The sequence below is a fragment of the Microcebus murinus genome, chromosome 16 (genome assembly GCF_040939455.1).
Source record: "Microcebus murinus isolate Inina chromosome 16, M.murinus_Inina_mat1.0, whole genome shotgun sequence".
In the NCBI taxonomy this organism is placed as follows: domain Eukaryota; kingdom Metazoa; phylum Chordata; class Mammalia; order Primates; family Cheirogaleidae; genus Microcebus; species Microcebus murinus.
In genome coordinates, this window is record NC_134119.1 from 12,798,404 (window position 1) to 12,818,481 (window position 20,078).

The following is a 20,078-nucleotide window of genomic DNA, read 5'->3' on the forward strand; positions in this document are numbered from 1 at the left end:
CTCTCTTCAAGGTCTTGATTTGAATATATTAAATTTTTTAAGGATATCGCAAATTCTTTTAACGTTTTGATAACCATATTACAAAACAATTGACTTTCTCTTAGTCACATATATTTTATTTAATGCACGTGAAAGCATTTGAGAGGGGCCCGCAGGCTCCGCTTGCCTGCCCGGGGCTCCGTGGCGGGGGATGGGCTGGTTTCAGGCCTTGGGCACGCGGGGGCTGCATGAGCGTCCTGGGCCTTTCTCACGCGGCCTCCCCTCCCTGTCCGCCTGCAGCGTTCTTCGGGAAGTACCTCAACGAGTACAACGGCTCCTACGTGCCGCCGGGCTGGAAGGAGTGGGTCGGGCTCCTCAAAAACTCGCGCTTCTACAACTACACGCTGTGCCGGAACGGGGTGAAGGAGAAGCACGGCTCCGACTACGCCAAGGTAAGCCGCCGCCTGCGAGCCGGGGCCAGCGGGCCGGCCCAGTCGGGGCGGCAGCGCCTGGCTCTGGCTGGTGACTCTGACACTTAATGTGTGACCTGAAGCCTGCGCACACATCCTCTGCTTCTCGGTTTTTTGATTTCTCAGAAATAGTCTCTGTTTCCCCGAGAGTTAGGTGCTTTAGCATTTCGCTGAAGCGTTTTACTTCCGGCAAGACACATGCAGACGCACAGTTGGGTGGGTTTTCGCAAAATGAACAGGCAGTGTGTCACCAGCGCCCAGCTAGGCCAAGAAGCAGAATGTCACCGCCACCCCCCGCCCCAGAAGTCCCCTCATGCAACTGCTCCCACCACACACGCCGTCGTTCAGACTGCCGGTGTTGTGGGTTAACTCCACATTTGGCTGCTTTTGCGTAACGTCGTGTTGAGCCCATTCCTGCCGTCTAGCGTCCCCTGTGCACACGGACCACGGTTTGTTTATTCGTTCTACTGTTGGGCATTTAGGTGTTTCTAGTTTGGGGCTATTACAAATAGTGTTGGTGAGAACAATCTAATACCCATCTTTTGGTGAACAAAGGTGCTCGTTTCTGTTCTGTACGTTCCTAAGAGCAGGAGTGCCGGGCACAGTGAGTGGGTGCTGCCTAAGCACTTGCTAGTGTGGTTGTCCCCTCTGTCATAGTTTTTCTATTTCTAATTTAAGTCCACCTGACATAAGGTAAAGTGCACAGATCTTTTAAGCTTGATGAATTTTCACATATGTGCGTCCGTTTAACCACCACCTGTATCTCCATCTGAACCTTCCCTGCCCCCAGAAGCCTCCCCAGGAGTCATGACCCCACCCTGGGAATGACTTCTACTCTGACTTCTGTCATTGTTTTGGCCCGTTCTAGAACCTCACATAAATGGAATCATATAGTACGTGCTCAGCATAACGTCTGTGAGATTCATATTTATCCATTCCATAACGGATGGACATTTGGGTTGTCTCCAGTTTGGGTCTATTATAAATTAAGCTTCTGTGAACAACCTTATTCGTGGCTTTTAGTGGACATATGTACCCTTTTCTTTTCTACTTATACCCAAAGTAGAATTTCTGGGACATAGGATATGTTAAGAGGTTCCACCTGTTTATAGTCCCAGCGAGAAACATGTGAACGTTCCGGTTGCTCCACCTTCCTCATCAGCACCTGGTATTGTCTTTTTACCAGCACTGTTTAGCTGGGGCTGTGGTGCTGTCTTGTTGTGGTTTTACCACAAAGGTTTGTGAGCATCATGTATGTTAATACATGTGGAACATTAGAAGAGCCCCTCGCACATAATCAACACTCGATGCGTCTCGCCTTAGATCAGGGCACCCTTCTCCGGGCCCTCTGTCATCCGTCCTCTTTCTCTCTCCCCATCCCCACTGCCACTGGCCCTAGGCCTGTCTTGCTGTGATAACCCAGGGGCATCTGGGTTATTGTGACGATTTCTCAGGGCTGCTCTCTGGGATTCTTCTCTCTGAACTGCCACACGAGGCCCCTAGGCAGAAGTCACCAGGGGACAGGCAGCCACACGTACAGCGTCAGCTGGGAGTGGGTGAGCAGCAGGGTGTGGAGAAGGTGTGTGTCTAAAAGGGGCAGCAAACTCCCAGATCAGGCCCTCGTAGAAATGTGGGCCCACCATGGCCAGGTTTCCAGGTTTTTCAACAGAAGCCACAAATTTGTATTTTTCACCTGTGAAATCTCCTGATTTGTAGATATTGGCAACTCATTCAGCCTTTTCTAAAATTCTGCATGATTCAAGCACACCCGACCCGCAGGTCTGCAGCCTTTGTAGCCCATTGCTTTGTTGTTCCGCCTGCACCTCCAGGGGCTGTACAGTGAGTGTCAACTTTGGAGTCAGTAGACTCGGGTTCAGAGCACCAGTGCTCACACGTGTTATGTCATACTTGGATATGCTACTTACTCCTAAGAGCAGGGGTCCTCAAACTCCGGCCCGCCACATGCAGCCTGCCGAGGACATTTACCCAGCCCGCTGGGTGTTTTTGCCGCCGCTACCTGTCCTGCTTAGCAGCGGACTCGTCCCAGGCCCACAGTGCACATGTGTGGAATGTGCGCTGCACTCTCCAACGGTCTGAGGGACAGTGAACTGGCCCCCTGTTTAAAAAGTTTGAGGACCCCTGCCTAAGAGCCTCAACTCCCAGATCTGGAAAATGACCACACCCTAGCATACTTAATAATGTGAACTTCTGTTTATTGAGCACCTACTAAATGCCGAGCAATGTGCTGGTGTTTAATATGTAGTATTTCCGATAGTCATGACAAACGTATGAGGTGAGTGGGCCAAACTTGATTACATTATTAATTTGCCCCCTCAACAAGTATTTATTGAGAGATTGCCGTGTGCCAGGCACTGTGCCAGGTGCTGGCTATTCAAGGGCGAACAAAAGCAGACCCACTCACGGTCCTCATGGAACTGCCAGTCTGGTGCATGATGGTGTGTTATCAACTGCATGTGAAGGTATGTGCACATAAGTCAGAACACCTCGCCACTGTGGAAGTATGTGTGAGCGTGTGCACACACACATGCACACACACACACACTCCAGCCCTCGCTCCTATTTTGTCATCCCCAGCATGGGCTATTTCGCCCAGACCAGGCTTGTTATTCAGCCATCTCAAAGTCTTTACTAGTGCTCTCCCGCCCTGAACTTAACCAAGTCTTACTCATCTTCTCTTCCATAAAGTTTTCCAGTTTGCCCTAAACTACCAGGCAACTTTTTAAAATCAGACTTGGCTCTGTCAGTTGTTTAAGAACAAAAATTCAACTTAAAATGGCTTAATTGATGAACCAAATTCAACTTTTTAACTGAAAATCCAGCGTTAATGGTATCAGGCATGGCTGGATCTAGGAGCTCAAATGTGCTCCTGAGAAGTTGGTTTCTCTCTACTGTCAGCTCCGTTTTCTTCTGTTTAGACCCATTCCCAGACTCTCCCCCTCACCCCACATGGCAATATGGCCTTCCTACATCCTTTTAGCTTACTGCCCATCTGTAAGTCTGGGAGTCTCTTTCCCAGGATTCCCTGCAACTTGCATTGCATCTCATTGGCTCTGGATGAGTCACATGTCTGCTCCTGAGCCAATCAGCATGGTCGGGGGATGCAATGTTTCCATGGGCTATAAGTCACGTGGACCACTCCTGAGCTAGAGAAGGGGTAGCAGATGCCCACCCTAGAACCCTGGCTGAGAACAGAGCCCCAAACAAAAATGCAGGGGCTCCGCTGGAAGGATGCTGACTAGGTGCTCAACAGCCAGAAAACACCCTGCCCCGCTCCCTTCTGGAAACACCGGCACACTTGGATCCCTCCCACCTTTGACAGCTCATCAGGGCTGATGTGTGACCTTCGTCTTTGCAAGCCTGACCTGGCCATGCCCGGCTGGCAGACACCACATGTCCTGTCATCTGTGCAGCACCCCACGTACCCCCAAGACTCACCCTGCACACAGCAGGCATCACGACTTCCCAAGCGAATGAATTCCAAAGTTGCAGGGAGGGGTCGGCGACCCTGCTTGCCTCCTTGGAAATGTAAATTACAGTCTCGTAGGGCTGAACACGCAGCTTCCCTCCTCCCGGCCTCATCACAGGCAGAATCTCTAAATATCCTGAAAAATACACTCCCTCCTTTTTAAAATTCCTCGCCACGTCCGTGCCTTGTCTCAGAGCAGCCCGATAATCAAGTTACCCGGGAATACTCAGGGTTCTCTGGACTGAGGACGGGGACGTAGAACGTCTGCTCTTGTGCCCCGTTTCCGCACCCTGTCCCACGTCTCCCCCGTGAATGGGAAGAGCCCCCCTGGGAGAGGTGCAAGGATGCCTGGGCGCCCAGTTACCGGGGGCCTGGGGACGGAGGCGCTGTAACAGGGCTGGGTGGAGTCAGAGCTGGCTCAGGTCCAGGGTGGGGCCTCCTGCAGGGGGCAGCAGGAGGGAGCCGGCGTTGCCAGCCCAGGCAGAGCCCAGGAGCCCCGTGGTCTGGGCTACGCTTGCGCAGTAAGGTGCCCCTGCAGGGGCAGAATGTCACTGCTGGCCTCGGGGGCCTGGGTGGGAGGCCCAGGTGGAGAGGGAGCAGTGGCCCTTCCCAAGTCCCCCTCCGAAGGCTGCCTGAGCTCTCTGTCCTGTCACTAATCCAAAGGTGGGCAGATGCCACGAAAGGTTTCCCGGGGTCAGGGGTGCAGAGAGAAGCAGCAGTGACGCTGGGTGTTGGGAGGCTCTGGGGCGGTGACATCACTGCACAGCCAGTCTGGGGACAGGCTAGCAGACTGTGAACTTAGATGCACCCAGCGCATCCTCCTCTCTGTCTGGAGGGCCTCGCTGGCGTGCAGAGATGGCATGACGGCGTGTGTGGTTGCAGTTTGTTGGTTCCTGAAAGAAATCAACAGAGTCCACTGATGGGAGAAATGACTCGTGACCATGAAGCCTCCCTACCCAGGGGGACCCTGGGACAAAGATAAGGCCAGGCTGCGAAATGCCATCAGAAGGGATCAGGACAGAAGGCTGCTTAGACAAAGCAAGCTGTAGAACTGCTCAGGCCCTCAGTCAAACGTCTTCACTGCAGCCTTCCAGGCCCGCCTGTATAAAGCCCCACCCCCACCCTGCCCGCAGCTGGTCACCGTCTGCCCGTCACACGCTGTGTGTGTTACTCACTCATCTGGTGACTCGGGCTCCTCTCATGGGAACCCAGGCCCCATGAAGCCCTTTTGTCCTTTGTTTTGTCCACTGCTGTATTTGTTGGATGAATAAATGAGCATGTACAGTAGGATGCAGTTAATGTAAAAATGCACAAAGCAGTACTGTTACGCGTACAAGAACGTCGGGAAAGATACTTCCCAGCAGGACCGCGGTTGGAGGTGGTGAGGGGTGATCACAGGGAACCCCAGTGTTGTGTGTGCTGTTTTAACTGTCACAAGGAGCATGCAGGTGTGTGGTTGTCGAGGAATAATGACTGACACTTATTTAGACACACTGCGTGCCCGATACTGTTTGAATCATTTTGCATAAGTTAACCCAAGGCTTGTGAGGTACATACTCTTACTATTCCCAACTGGTGGATGAGAACACTGAGGCACAGAGAGGCCAAGTAACTTAGCCAGGCCACACAGCTAGTAAGGGGTGAACCCAGGATTCGAACCCAGGCCATTTGGTGTCAAAGTCCCAACTGCGGCCCGTGGGCCAACTCTGGCCTGCCAACTCTTTGTACGGCCCTTGAGCCAGGAATGGTTTTTACATTTTCAACTAGTTGAAAAAAACCAAGAGAGTAGTTTTCCTGTGGCGTGCACGTGCAATGGAACGTTACTCAGCCTTTAGAAAGAGGGAGATCGTATCGTACGCAACAGCACGGGTGAACCTTGAGGGCACTGTGTTAAGGAAAAGGAGCAGCACAGGACGGATGCTGCGCGGTTCCACTGTAGGAAGCATCTAAGTAGTCACACGGCGGCGTCTGTCAGGACCCGAGTGGGGGGAAACAGGGAGTTGCTGTTCAACAGGTGTAAAGTTCCATTACCCAAGACGAAGACGTCCTAGAGATCTGCGGTACACGCTGAGCTCATAGCTAACAATATTGTACTGTGCACCTAAAATTTTGTTAAGAGGGTAGGTCTCATATTTTTTTTTAACCACCGTAAATTTTTTAAAAGAGTAATTTTCATGACATGTGAAAAATATATGAGATTAAAATTCTGTCCGCGTACAACGCTTTGCTGGAGCAAAGACGTGCCCGCTCATTTACCCCGTGGCCGCCTTCCTGCTGCGGCCACGGCGATGAGTAGTTGCGACTGAGACACACGGCACGCAGAGCCTAAAACGTTTACCGTTTGTTACCTTACAGGAAAAGTTTGTTGGTACCTGCTCTAAATCACCGTATACTGCCTCCCACTAATCATTTAGTTTGTGGAAGAAAGATAGGCCTGACCAAAAAAAAAAAAAAATACGAAGGCCTTGGCTCTAGCTCTAGGTGCATCGCTTGTTAGTGTTGTGACCTCAGTTTCCCCATCTGTAAAATGGGTATACTGTCCACTTCTCAAAGTTGACATGGTAATGTGTGATAACAATGAGGGCGTATGTCCATCATGGTTTTCTGGGTGCCAGGCTCTTAGTACATTCTTGTCAAGTATTTATACCGCCGTCTGAATAAGGGGCTGTTACTTAGGCCCATTTTTTAGGTGCAGAAAGTCTGTAAGTCTACAAGGCCTGGGGGTGGCTTTCTGAAGGGCTATCAGTCAGTCTCGGGGTTCTAGAAAACACACCTGGCGGCCCGTGTGGGCCTCCCAGCCATCCACCTTCCTGTTCACAGCTCCAAATCTCTAAGTCCCTCCTCACGGCTCACCCCAGGCACCCAAACTCAGCTTGTCCGGATCTGAACTGGGCATTTCCCTGCCAACCCAGACATCCTCTTTCTCCTGGACCCCCCCACAACCTTCCCCCAAATGGCCACACCAGAAGCCAGTGCACCCCACACCTCCAGTCAGTGGCCACGCCCTTTCTCCCCATCTGCCTCCCAAACAGCGGGACACGGTCCCCACCACCCTGGCCCGGGCCTCCTCATCCTAATGCTGACGCCTGGACTTGGCTCACGTGCTGTGGCCAGAGGGATGGTGGGTAGCTCGCTGGCCCATTCCAGACTAACTGCCCACGGAGGGAGTCGGGGTAGTGTCCTCCCACCCAGTCCGCGTGGATGGGTGGCGTGGGGGCAGGTGCGAGTGTCAGCTGTCATGGCAGAGGTCCCATGGAGCCAGCAGAGATCAGGGAAGACTTGCAAAGGAGTGGCCTTGGAGGAGGTCTGGTAGGGACATGCAAACACGCTGCCCAGCCACCGAGACAGTAATAATTAGGTGACTGTTAGGATTTAGAGCTGGCTGTATGCAGGACACTGTGATGAGCCTCACACCTATTAGCACTTTCACCCCTCACGCCAGCCTTGAGAAGCTGGAGCAGTATCTGACCCCCACACTTGCCAAACGTGGAGCGTCACGGAGACCGTGGGAGCCCCTGAGTTGCTCTTCCTGGGTCTCCTCTGCTCCCACCTGCCCCTCCCCCAGAGGTAACGATATCCCGACATGCCTTTATTCTTTCATTGCACGTGCAGATCGCTCAAGGTACACCATATTGTTGTGTGTATTCTTCAACTTTATATAAATGCTATTATACACAGAGTTTGTCACCCAGTAGAATATTGTAAGATTTATCTGTATTTAATCCATGTTGATCCATGTAGCTCTAGTTTATTCTCTGTCACTGCTGTATAATCCCATTGTACATCTTTTGCTGGGAATGAAGGTCAATGGTAGCTTTATATTAATATTTTTTAAAATGTTTAATCACAGCCAAACGGGCATATAGTTCCAAGATCAAATGGTGAAGATGGGTTTATGATGAAGAGCAACAGTCCTCTTCCCACGACACTCCCCCGCCAGAGGCTGCAAGTTTCTACTGGTGGTTCCCGCCTCGGTCGTTGCCGTTTCCTGACTCATCCCCTTCAGGCACTGACTGATGATTTCCTGTCGGGGTACAGACCCCTCCTGTTCACCCAGAAGAGCTTGCACCATTTTTAGATTCACTGTTAGTTATCTTTGTCATTTTAAGAAATTTTCTAATACCTTTAGTTCATATTCTAAAACTATGGCAGCAGCTCTCCGCTTAATGTAGTATATAACATAATTTTTATGTAATGAATTTTATAGAGCCACCTTATAAAACCTTTTTATTTCTAAATACTAATTCATAAACAGTATTCAACGAAATGTATATAAAGTACCAAATGATTTTCTCCCCTTCTTTCCCCTTTTCCAAGTCCTCAGTGCTAATTCATTTCAATATCTTTCCTTCTGGATCTTTCCCTGATGCTCAAAAATATATAAGGTTGGGGTATGACTTCTTGTCTCCACCCTGCCTTTCCTCTTTCCCCGCACACAAAAAATAAAATCTTCCTGGATTTGACTCTGTAGCTTGATCTTACCCTTAATAGTGTATCTTGGACAGCTTTACATATCAGTAACTATAGATGTAACTGCCTTTTTAATTCTGCACATCATTGCATAGTAGGAAAGCAGTGCAAGTTAGTCATCTGCCTACTGCTTGGTCACTACAATATGTTTTTGATCTATAAACAATATTGCAGTGACCATCTTTGTGCATATGGATATAATAGATACATGTAGATGTATGAATACCTCATGGTATGTATATATGTTGTCCACTTTACTTTGGGGTAGAAGATAGAGTCCCTTCTTCACCTTTTTTTCTCTGAAATAATATATCTTTTGAAAGTGATAGATTTGAGCAGAGCTACTTTCTAGAAAGCAAAGCATAAATTTCAAGAACTCATCACCTTTAAAAGAGATTAGCAATTAAAAGATTTACTAAATCAAGAAGAGTTTATGCAGAGCTCAACCTCTTAGCTGAGCTTTTAAAGCCCCCAACTTCTGGCCATTTACTTTTCTTCCAACTCTTCTCTTCTCCATCCCAACATGTAAGTCATCCCCTTACTTTTCTGGAGACATTGCTGCATGCCTTTGTGCTGCTCCTTATATTATCTCTGTATGTTACCTGCTGACATTTTATCCTCTTTCCAAGTAGCTAGTTGCCACCCCACCCTCTTTTCTGTTTCTAGAACACAACCTCATTCCTGCCTCAGAGCCCTATGCCTGAAACTTTTCCTCTAGATCAGTGATTCTCAATCCTGGTTGCACATTGCAATTCCCTGGGGAGTTTTTTAAGTCTAATACCTGGGCCTAACCACAGGCCAGTCAAATCAGAATCTCTGGGGGTGAGCCAAGGCATCAGTAAATCTCCCCAGGGGATTCCAGCAATATCCAGATACAGATCTTCCCATGCCCAGCTCCTCATCATTCAGGCCTCAACTCAAATGTTACCTCCTTAGACAGGCCCAACCTGACCGCCCCAGCCAAAGTATGTCCCTTATCCCAGCTCCTAGTTACTCTTTGTTACATCTGCTTATTTTCTTCATCTTTCACACCTTGTAACTATTAATATCTTAGTCTTTTATTTACATATTTCTCTGCTCCTGCCCCCAGCATAGGCACTCCAAGAACTCAAGAATGTACTTCCCCTGCATAACAGTATCCCCAGAGCCTTGAAAAGATGTCAGACTTAGGAACCAAGACTCAGAAGTCCCAGGTCCAACATTTACTAGTTGTGTGACATTGGGCTATTCAGTTAATGTCTCTGTGCCTTAATTGCCTGTTCTGGAAAATAGAGCTTGTCATCATACATACTTTCTAAGACTATATAAGAACTAAATGAGTGAACACAAGTAAACTCACAACGGTTCTTGGCACATCGTAAGCACTTGATATTGTTAGCTATTATTCTTTTAATATCTGTGATGAATGATAAATTACAATTCCTCCTCCATCCTCCCTAACCTGTTCTCTGCTTTATTCTCTGCTGAACTTTGCACCATTTGACATACTGTTTATTTTACTTATTTACTGTCTGTCTGCCACCTTGGCCGTCGACTCCACGAGGGCAGGGATTGCCTTGTTTTGTCACTGCTATGTCCCCAGTGCCTACCACGGTGCCTGGCACACAGTGGACACTCAGTATGAATACACAGATCCTCACGCGTTGTCCTGTCTCTCCTCCACCCCCCAGGATTACCTCACAGACCTCATCACCAATGACAGCGTGAGCTTCTTCCGCACCTCCAAGAAGATGTACCCGCACAGGCCGGTCCTAATGGTCATCAGCCACGCAGCCCCCCACGGCCCTGAGGACTCTGCCCCCCAGTACTCACGCCTCTTCCCCAATGCGTCCCAGCACATGTAAGCCTCAGCACCCTGCCTGCCAGGCGCTGGTTAGCAGGGAGGGGGAGGGCCGGGCGTCAGTAACAATCATGTTAACAACAGGGACAGAGCTGTGCCTTCTCTCTAACCCTCCTGGTTTAAAGAACCCAAGAAGAGTCTATGGTGAAACCGAGAAACAAATCCAGGCAGTCTGACTAACAGCAAAACAAGAGACATGAGTTTTAACTTAGGATCCACATCCTCCCAGCAGGAGGTCTGTGGATGGGCCTGCATATCATAGGTTTCCTTTAATCCTACGTATTTTATTTCATACATTTAAAAACGTGCTTCTGAGAAGGGTCCAGAGCGACACCAGACTACTGATTATTTGATTTGCCCGCATTTATCGAGCTATGGACGATGTGGCAGGCTCTGCCTTCACATTGCATCAAGTCCCCGCACACTCACAGTGAGCCTGATGTGTCAGTCATCTCTTGCCGTGTAACAAGTCACCCCAAATGTAGCACATACCATCACATACCATCTAACAGTGTGCATCTGGGAGTGGCTCGTCCTGGCTCAGAGCCTCCCAAGGTCGTGATCAAGGTGTCACCGAGGCTTACCTGGGGCTCACTCACATGTCTGGTCCTCGCCACGTGGGCCTCCCCCAGGGCTGCTTGAGCGTCCTCACAGCGTGCTAGCTGCCTTCCTCTGGGCAGAGGGTCAGAGAGAGAAGCAAGGCCAAGAGGGAAGCCACAGTCTGTCATAACCTAGTCTTGGGAGTGACACACCTCGCTCTGCGTGTGCGGTTGGTCACACAGACCAGTCCCCTGCAGCGTGGGAGGGACCGTGCAGGGCGTGAAGACCAGGAGTGGGGATCATTAGGGCCATCTTGGAGGCTGCCTGTCACACTCGGGATTCCCACTTAACAGATGGGGCCACTGAGGCACAGAGGGATGAAGGACCTTACCTGAGGTCCCCAGCTGCTACGTGGCACAGCCAGGATTCGAGTCCAGCTCCCACTGACACCTCCCACCTCTGTCTTCCCTCCCCCAGTCCTCCATCCAGCCGGCTTTCAACTCTTTCTGGGAAGTTCTGCTTTTCTCTCCCTCAAACCACTTCCCACTTAGCAGAGAAGCTCAGCAGCCCTTGCTGTGACATTGCAGGGCCGCAGGGCCGGGGCAGTCTGGAATCCGCCTGGATATTAATTTCCATCACAGTCAGGACACGCCACGCTCTCCAGGCCCCTGGCTGCAGTGGCTCTGTGACGGTGCCCAGAGCAGCTGCAGCACGACGGTGTGCCAGCCTGCTGTCCCCTGGGCTCTGGGGAGGGGCTCTGACGGAGAGCCACCACATCCCCGGGACTGCGGCCCCGCCCTCACCCCAGGAGGGCTGCGTCGCCTCTGTGCGTGTCTGACTGCCTCGTGCCCCCAAGCCCCCCGCTCCTCTGCACCCGGGACCCAGCCCCCACCCAGCCCCGACTAGGGCCCGTCCTCGCGGGAGGGCGTGTGGCGGCCCCGCCCCGTCTAGGGAAGCGTGGCGTGCACCCTGCTCCCGCAGCAGCCCCTCTGAAGGAGGCGCTGGCTTCACCCCAGCAGCCCTGGAGTTGGCGACGGAACCGTCTGGCACGGCCTGCTCGTCATTTTCCCTTTGGAATGAGGGCGACAGGGAATGAGAATGAGCAGCGCCTGCCACAACTTACCCACAGACCCCCCTCCACCTCGTCAGGGGCGTGTTTGGAAGCTCTTAGCCTGGAGTATGATCATTTCCAGAACAAAACTGGCAAGAAAAAGGGAGTTCTGCAGCTGGGGTGAATACTGATGACAGTCAGGAAGGGGTGAAGAGGGGACAGGGCCGTGGGGTTCTGGGTCTTGCTGCTGGGGGTCTCTCGTCACATCCCCTCACCCCCACCACCTGCCGCAAGCCAGCCCTGCGGCCCAGCAAATGCTGCTTGACGCCAGCACCGTCCCGGGTCCACCCACCGCCCAGGGCCCTTCACCCTTCGCACTGCACACGCACGCAAACACACGCACACACATGCACGCAGACACACGCACAGACGCACACACATGCACACAGATGTGCACACACAGACACGCAGACACACATGCACAGACACACGCAGGCACACACACATGCATTCATATACACATGCACGCAGATGTGCACACACAGACACACACACATGCACGCAGACACACACACACAAAGAAATACACATAGGCAGGCACACAGGATCAGACACATACGAATGTGGAGCACAGGCGCATGCACAGACACACACACACACACCGGCCCTCAGCCCTCCCTTCCAAGTGTGGCGTCTGAGGGGACTTGGGGCCTCGCCCACCCTAACCAAAGCTGGCCTTGGGGCGGTGGGGGCACGGCTCTTGCCGACGCCCCAATACAGTGTGAGCCCCCCACAGCAGGGCGGGCGTCTCCTCCCTCGGGCCTCTGTGAGCACAGGCACTGCGGGCGCTCGGGGAGGCGAGGGTGCTGGATCTCGGTCGGCAGCGCTGGGTCCATGTGAAAATGCGACACGGTCCCCGGGGAGCCCGGCCCGAGCCCGGTGACCAGCTGGCCGGCATCGGCCCCGCGCAGGACCCGGCCCTGCTTCCCTCTGGCCTCGGAATCCTCCTCCAAAGAGCATGCGAAAAGGCTGCGAAAGTCATCCTGCCGCAGGCTCTGGACAAGCGCCGCCCTGGCTGTTCTGGGGCCACCAGCCCAACTTGTAATGGGCTCAGGGATGGTGCTAAAAATTGCATCCCGGAATCTGGCCCTTGGGCCCGCGGGGCGGTTTTCCCACTGCTGGGCTGCTCTGGAGCAGCCTGTCCCCAGGGCCCTCCAGCGCCTCGGCGCGGCCACAGGGGACAGCAGTTCCGGTATCAAAGGACGGGCTTAGTGCAGGCGGCCGCGGGTCAGCCGGGGACTCCGAGGGCCAGTCCGGGAGGCGTCTGGGCCGTGACTCCCCTCCCGCCTCCCCCCCGCAGCGGTCTGCGTAGCTGCCAAGCGGCGCGAGCTGCCCTGCCACCTCTCTACCTGGAACCCGTTTGGTTCCAAGACACTGCTACAATCCCGCTGTGGCACTTGCTCCCCAAAGCTCCGGGCCCTCTTACAACCCATTTTGAAAAGCCTTTTGTCTCCAAGCTGTGGCAACTCAACCTGTTTTTGTTTTTTGGTTTTTTGTTTGTTTGTTTGTTTGAGATGGTCTCTCTCAGTCATCCAGGTAGAGTGCCGTGGCGTCAGCCTCGCTCACAGCAACCTCAAACTCCTGGGCTCAAGCGATCCTGCTGCCTCAGCCTCCAGAGTTGCTGGGACTACAGGTGCACGCCACCATGCCCAGCTACTTTTTCAATTTTTTTTGTAGAGACAGGGTCTCACTCTTGCCAAGGCTGGTCTCCAACTGCTGGCCTCAAGCAATCCTCCTGCCTTGGCCTCCCAGAGTGCTAGGATTACAGGCGTGAGCCATGATACCTGGCATCCACCTTTATTTTCAGCTTTCACTGAGGGGAACGTGGCCCTGGTGGCTTGTCACCCGCAGTGTGAAAGCTTCTGTCAACAGTGCACCCCACCCAGCTACCCTGCAGTTGGGGTTTTCCTTAGCTCCGATCCTGGGGCCTGGCAGGAGCTCAGGTGACAGGAGGTGCTCTTGGTCTGGGACTAACACATTACTGGAAGCTTCTGGAAAGTTTCAAGGCCATGAACTGGATTCACTGTGTCTTTCTACTGCTTCACTCCTCCAGCAGGAGCGCGTTGGTCAGGGTCCTGCCTGAGCAGCCGTGGCATGCGAGACTCCAGACAGGCCACGTTGTCAGGCGTCTGTGAGCCGGTGGCCGGGGCTGGCCCTGTGGCTATTGGGGTTTGCACCCCGGTTCCGCCTTTGGCAAGTTGCTGCCTCTCCTGAGGCCTCAGTTCCCTCATTTCTCAGCCGAGGAGAATGAAAACAGTGCCAGCTCCTAGGACTGTTAAATGAGATTGACGCTAGGTGAGCCCTTCAGGCCCTGCTCAGCCCGTGACATGATCACAGATTTGTCCCCTCAGCGTTAGTAATCACCGCTGACCCCATGGCAGTTGTCACAGGGCACGCTGGCCCCATCACTCACTCCATGAGGCAGGTCCCCGACCCTCTCTGACCCTCTGTTTCAGCTTTGATCAGTGGGAGATTACACCAAAAGTGGAAGAATAATCATGACAATTAAAGAGCGTGGCGTGTCCCAAATGCACACATTCTGGTACCGTCTCACGATTTCGGCCATATGTGCATTATAATCATTTCAGTTTCCTTTGTTTTAAACCAAAATCTGTTGCACGAGGACAGTCTGCAGCCCCGCCAGCGGTGGCTGGAAAGTAGGTACGATGCGCACAGAGCGCGCCACACATGCAGGCCGGGTCCCGGCGCCTGCTCGGGCCTCTGCACCCGAGCCTCTCCCGTTTCGAGAGGGGCGAGCGGGCTCTGGAGAGGGTTACAGCCTGGCACCACTGACGGGCCCGAGAGCGGACAGGGACTGGCATTCTCACTTTAGCTCAGAGTCGTGCAACGCTGCACTCCGCGGCCTCTCACGCCTCCCACGCGGGGAAACGCCGAAATGGGCCCAGCAGAGCCCGCCGGGCGGCGTCCATTCGCCCCCAGTGAGCAGAGTCGCCCGGGCTGCGGGGCACCGCTGGCCGGCTTTGGCTGACGGCCGCGTGCGCGTCTCCCCGCAGCACCCCGAGCTACAACTACGCGCCCAACCCGGACAAGCACTGGATCATGCGCTACACGGGGCCCATGAAGCCCATCCACATGGAGTTCACCAACATGCTGCAGCGCAAGCGCCTGCAGACGCTCATGTCCGTGGACGACTCCATGGAGGCGGTAGGTGGCTGAAACCCCTGCCCGCAGGGCCTCCCGGGGAAGGGAGCTGGGCAGAGCGGGAGCGCCAGCCAGAGTGCCATGCCAGCCTGGGAAAGCCCTGAGCAGTCCCGCGGGAAGCTCACATTCTAGATCCGAGCCATCCAGCACGGCAGCCGCACGTGGCAAAATACTTTTTCCTGCTGTTACTTACATCTCTTCTGAGATGTAACTTGCACAGGATACAGTTCGCCCAATTAAACTGAACAATTGGGTGGTTTTAACGTATTCAAAGTCGTGCAGCCATCGGTCACCCTTTAGAATGTTTTCGTTACCCAAAAAAGAGAGACCTCACAGCCCTTAGCCGTCACCCCCAGCACCAGGGGCCACGGTCCAGCCTCATTGGTGCCAGTGTCCTTGGGACACAGCAGGCAGGGAACAAAGTGACAAAAGTCTGCATGGAGCCTAAATTCCAAGGCAGGGACACAGACCGTCCGCAGATGAGCAACAGGGACAGAAGGTGAGAGGTGCCGGGAGAGCATGGAGTGGGGAGGGGACAGGGAGTGACAGGAGGCTGCAGTTACGAATGGGACGGCCCCAGGGGCCTTGCTGAGAGGGGACAGGCAGTTGAGCCAAGACCCAAAGGAGACAAGGGCCGGAGCAGAGGAGGGACAGGCCTGAGATCTGTCGCCCCCGTGCCCACTGCCCCCCCCCCATGTGTTGCAGATTTACAACATGCTGGTGGAGACAGGAGAGCTGGACAACACGTACATCGTCTACACCGCCGACCACGGCTACCACATCGGCCAGTTCGGCCTGGTCAAAGGGAAGTCCATGCCGTACGAGTTTGACATCAGGGTCCCGTTCTACGTGAGGGGCCCCAACGTGGAAGCCGGCTCTCTGTAAGTGCCTCAGCCCCAAGGGCCCCCGGGTCCCGGGGAGGCCTCTAAGCTCAGCTCGGGGCTCAACCTGTGCAGCCAGGGCCCCAGCCACGCCCCTGGGTGGCACACGGTGTTGGCAGGTGAACCTCGGTGCCAGTTGGAAGCACTTATGCCACCCAGGGTGGAATCCGATGCATTTTACACCCGTCTGTTGGGGAAGGAAAGGCCAGGAGCAGTTAGCACCTGTGAAACGGATTGTTTGTGCTGAGGCCACATGCCAGGAAATCCAGGGAGCTGGGCTTGTGTGTGTGTCACCAGTGGGTGGGAATGGCGCTTGGGTTTCTGTTCTGGGTCACTGGGCCTGGAGTCCGTCGGGGAGGAGCCCGGACCTGCGTCCGGGCAGCCAGTCATCCGCTGAGATCGGCTGGGCCAGCGCCTGCAGCGGCCTCCTCCCCCTCCCGTCCCCTCCTTCCTGGAGGACCACGTGGCGCAGCCGCCGTTCTCCTTGGGTTGGCCTTTGAGATGACACGTTCCGGCAGCAGAAACGCTACGTCCGGGCAGAGGAGGGTGTAGAAAGGCCGTGATCACGGCAGCGGCCTCCTCAGATTAGCGGGGACGTGGTGGAGACCGGCGCGAGTGGCTTTTCTGGAAAGCAGACGTGCTGCCATCGAGACTCTCGTTTGGTCGGACGGCCGTCTGCGCCAGATGCGGGGACACCCGCAGTCGGCGGGCACGCTGCAGATTTCCTGCTGAAAGGGCGTGGACGCCGCGTGTGGAATTCCAGACCGACGTGTCCCACGCCTCGGACGCCTGCTGACAGTTCCAGGAGGCCGTATGAGTTGAGGTCCAGAGAGGCTGCTGGCTCTCTGTTGACCTCATGACGTCACTCCTGCCTTTCCGTCTGCGTCCCCTCCCGCGGTGACAGCTGTGATAATGACAGCGCACGCCCGCGCTGTGCTCATCGTCCAGACCGCGGTCCGAGCACTTACAGCCACGCCATTCATGTCAGCGTCACGGCGACCCTGTGTGGTCAGTGCTCGTAGGTCCCTGTCTTGCACCCGGGGACACTGAGGCCCAGAGAGATTGAGTTGCCGGAGTTCACACAGAAAACGAGGACAGAGCTGGGGTCGGAAGCCGGGCGGCCTCTGGTCACGCCCCCACACCGTGCACCTCTCGGGGACGTTCAACAGCCCCCGTGAACGCAAAGCAGCTGACCCACGGGGGGCTCCACAGTCCCTGGCACTGTGGGCGTGGCTGGCCGCAGAGGCTGACCCGGCTTCTAGGACCCAGAGCTCATCGCCCACGGACAAGAGAAAGCGTGCTCGGGTCAGGCTTGGGGCTGGACACACACGGTATGCCTGTCAGCCAGGGCTCCTCATCAAACCAGATGAGGCCAATTAAGATAAAAGGACTGCAGTGACCAAAGTAACTGAAAAGTCTGAGGGTGGCTCTGGCTTTAGGCATGGCTGGATCCAGCAGTCATAAAATGCAATCAGGGTGCTCTTGTGTTCTGTCGCTCAGCCCTGCTTCCTCTGAACTGGCTTCCTTCCCAGGCAGGCTCTTCTCTCCTGGTGGCAGTGTCGGGAGCTCCAGACTTCCAGGTGTCCAGTTCAGAAACCAAACTGGTCCAGAAAGGAGACCCAAAGCTGGTTCTCACTGCCCAGCTTGGGTGGTGTGGCCGTCCCTGAATGACTCACTGTGGCCAGGGGTGACAGGCAGGGAACCAGGCTGAGGGCATCAGGCATGGAATCCGAATGGGGTCAGGTGGCTCCTCCAGCATCGGAAGCTGTTACCGCAGAGCCAGGCATGGTGCGGCTGGGAAAGGCAGGGAGGCGGCAGGCCCTGTCCAGCTGCTGAGGCTGGCGTCAGCCCAGCGCCCCTCCCTCTACAGCCTTCTCTAGCTCCCCTGCCTCCAGATTCAGTTGTCACGCCTCACACTGGCCTTCGAGCCCCTTAATGACTCAGCTTCAGACCCCCTTCCCCAGCCGCACCCCAAGTCCCCCAGCACCCTCGGCAGCCTGCCTGATGTTCACGGAGCACTGCGCTGGGGGTGTAGGGTCACAGGTGACTGCAACCCTAGGTGCAGATGTGTGGGGATCCACTTAGCTAGCATGCCGCGAGTACGCACTGTGCCTTCTAAGTGTGTAAGTCCCGGGCATACAGAAGTGACCAGAGATGTTGGCAGCTTGGAGTCTAACTGGGCAGTAGGCAGCACACCAGAGAAACGAGTGAGACATGTAGTCCCCGGGAGGAGATGAGGCTTCAGGAGAAAGAGAAAGCAGAGAAGGGGTGGGAGTGAGGGGGCGCAGTTCTCAGCAGGGTCCTCAGGAAGGGCCTCGTGCCGGGCATCTGTGCCGTGGAACAAATTGCCGCAAACTTAGCAGCTTGAAACGACGCGGGTGTGCGAGCTCACGGTGTGCGGGGGTCACCGGCCGGGGCCCAGCCTCGCGGGTCCCTGCTCAGGCTGGAATCGAGGCGGCGGCCAGGGCTGTGGTCTCATCCGGAGGCTCGACGGGGGCGTGTCCACTCCCCACCCGTTGTGCGGGGGAGTAGGAGCAGAGGGCTCGAGCCACACGGCCAGCCGCCCGGCCTGTTCAAGACCGGGTTGAATGTCAGGTCGCTAACCATGGGAGCGACAGCCTGCCACCTGTGCCACGTTCCGTGGGTCGGCGGCGAGTGCCGTTGGCCCACTGGGTGTGATCACCGGCAGGGGTCCCGGGGCCACTTAGAGTCTGCACAGGCTGCCTCCATGGTGGTTAAGCAAAGAACTAAAGGGGTGAGGGACGGTGTCACGTGCTCTCTGGGGAAGGAACATTCCAGGCAGAGGGGACAGCAGGGACAGGCTGTCGAGGACAGCGAGGGGCCAGTGTGGCCTCAGAGGCCAGCGGAAGGGCTGGGCAGGGCCAGGGTTTGGGCGGGCTCCAGAGGCGGGTGGGAGGGCAGGAGGGGTGAGGCGGGGCCTGTCCGCCCAGCCACGGTCCGTCCTGGTCTGTCCGCAGGTCACAGAGGCTCAGGGGTTGGGCTGGACTCGCGCTGCCGAGGGCAGTGGTGGGGTTGAGGGTTGAGGTGCCGAGTGACGAGGTCACAGCTTCCCCACCTTCAGGCAGCCCCTGGCCCCGCATCCCCCCAGCTGCCCCTCCGAGCCAGGCTGGGGCCCCAATGTCCCTGTCTCCCCAGGAACCCCCACATCGTGCTCAACATCGACCTGGCCCCCACCATCCTGGACATCGCAGGGCTGGGCATCCCCGCGGACATGGACGGGAAGTCCATCCTCAAGCTGCTGGACACCGAGCGGCCGGTCAACCGGTGAGGGGGCAGGCGGGGCAGGGACACGGGCCGGGGAGGGACTCCAGCCCCCCACAAGCGCAAACTCAGGGCCCCAGCCCGTTGGTCTGGGGGGTCATCTCCAGGGGTCAGGGGCCGGGTTCTGGGGTCGCCCACCCAGCCACCCACCTCCTGCGGAAGGGAAGGAGGGTCCCCACTCTGGGGTTCTGTCTTCCCCCCTGAAATATGGCCAGGGTCACCGGCTCAGGCCCCGTCAGAGCTGGAATTATGCGAAGCTTGAGACGGCACCAGCTACAGTCATCACGGCGGCCTTAGCACGAGTCACGTGTTCCCGGCAGGGGTGGGGGTGTCGTCTTGTCCCCAGTGCCTGGGCCTTGTTACCGTCCATGTTCTGCCAACTCGGGCGTGAGCCCCAGAGAGGGCGAGTGCCTTGGGGGAGGCACACAGCACGCCTGGCTCCTGCGCTTTGTGGCTGTGGCGCAGCGGGGGTGGCGGGAGATTGTCCGTGGGTGTCGTATGGGGGGGCAGGAAGGGGACACTGACGGCAGGGGTGGCGGGAGCCTGTCCCCGGGTGTGGTGTTGGGGGGCAGGAAGGGAACACTGATGGCGGGGGTGGCGGGAGCTTGTCCCCAGGTGTCCTGTGGGGAGGCAGGAAGGGACACTGACGGCGGGGTGGCAGGAGCTTGTCCCCGGGTGTGGTGTTGGGGGGCAGGAAGGGAACACTGATGGCGGGGGTGGCGGGAGCTTGTCCCCAGGTGTCGTGTGGGGGGGGCAGGAAGGGACACTGATGGCGGGGGTGGCGGGAGCTTGTCCCCGGGTGTCGTGTCGGGGGCAGGAAGGGGACACTGACAGTGGGGTGGCGGGAGCTTGTCCC

General features: G+C 55.5%; 1 protein-coding gene across 1 annotated transcript in view; it reads left to right on the top strand.

Annotated features, from left to right (window-relative positions):
* SULF2 (sulfatase 2) overlaps positions 1-20,078 on the top strand; it is a 102,836-nt gene that overhangs the window by 67,683 nt on the left and 15,075 nt on the right. The window contains exons 4-8 of the mRNA XM_076010891.1: positions 280-431; positions 10,077-10,246; positions 14,912-15,062; positions 15,765-15,940; positions 19,097-19,225. Coding sequence (XP_075867006.1) covers positions 280-431; positions 10,077-10,246; positions 14,912-15,062; positions 15,765-15,940; positions 19,097-19,225 — 778 coding nt within the window. The remainder of the gene's footprint in view (positions 1-279; positions 432-10,076; positions 10,247-14,911; positions 15,063-15,764; positions 15,941-19,096; positions 19,226-20,078) is intronic.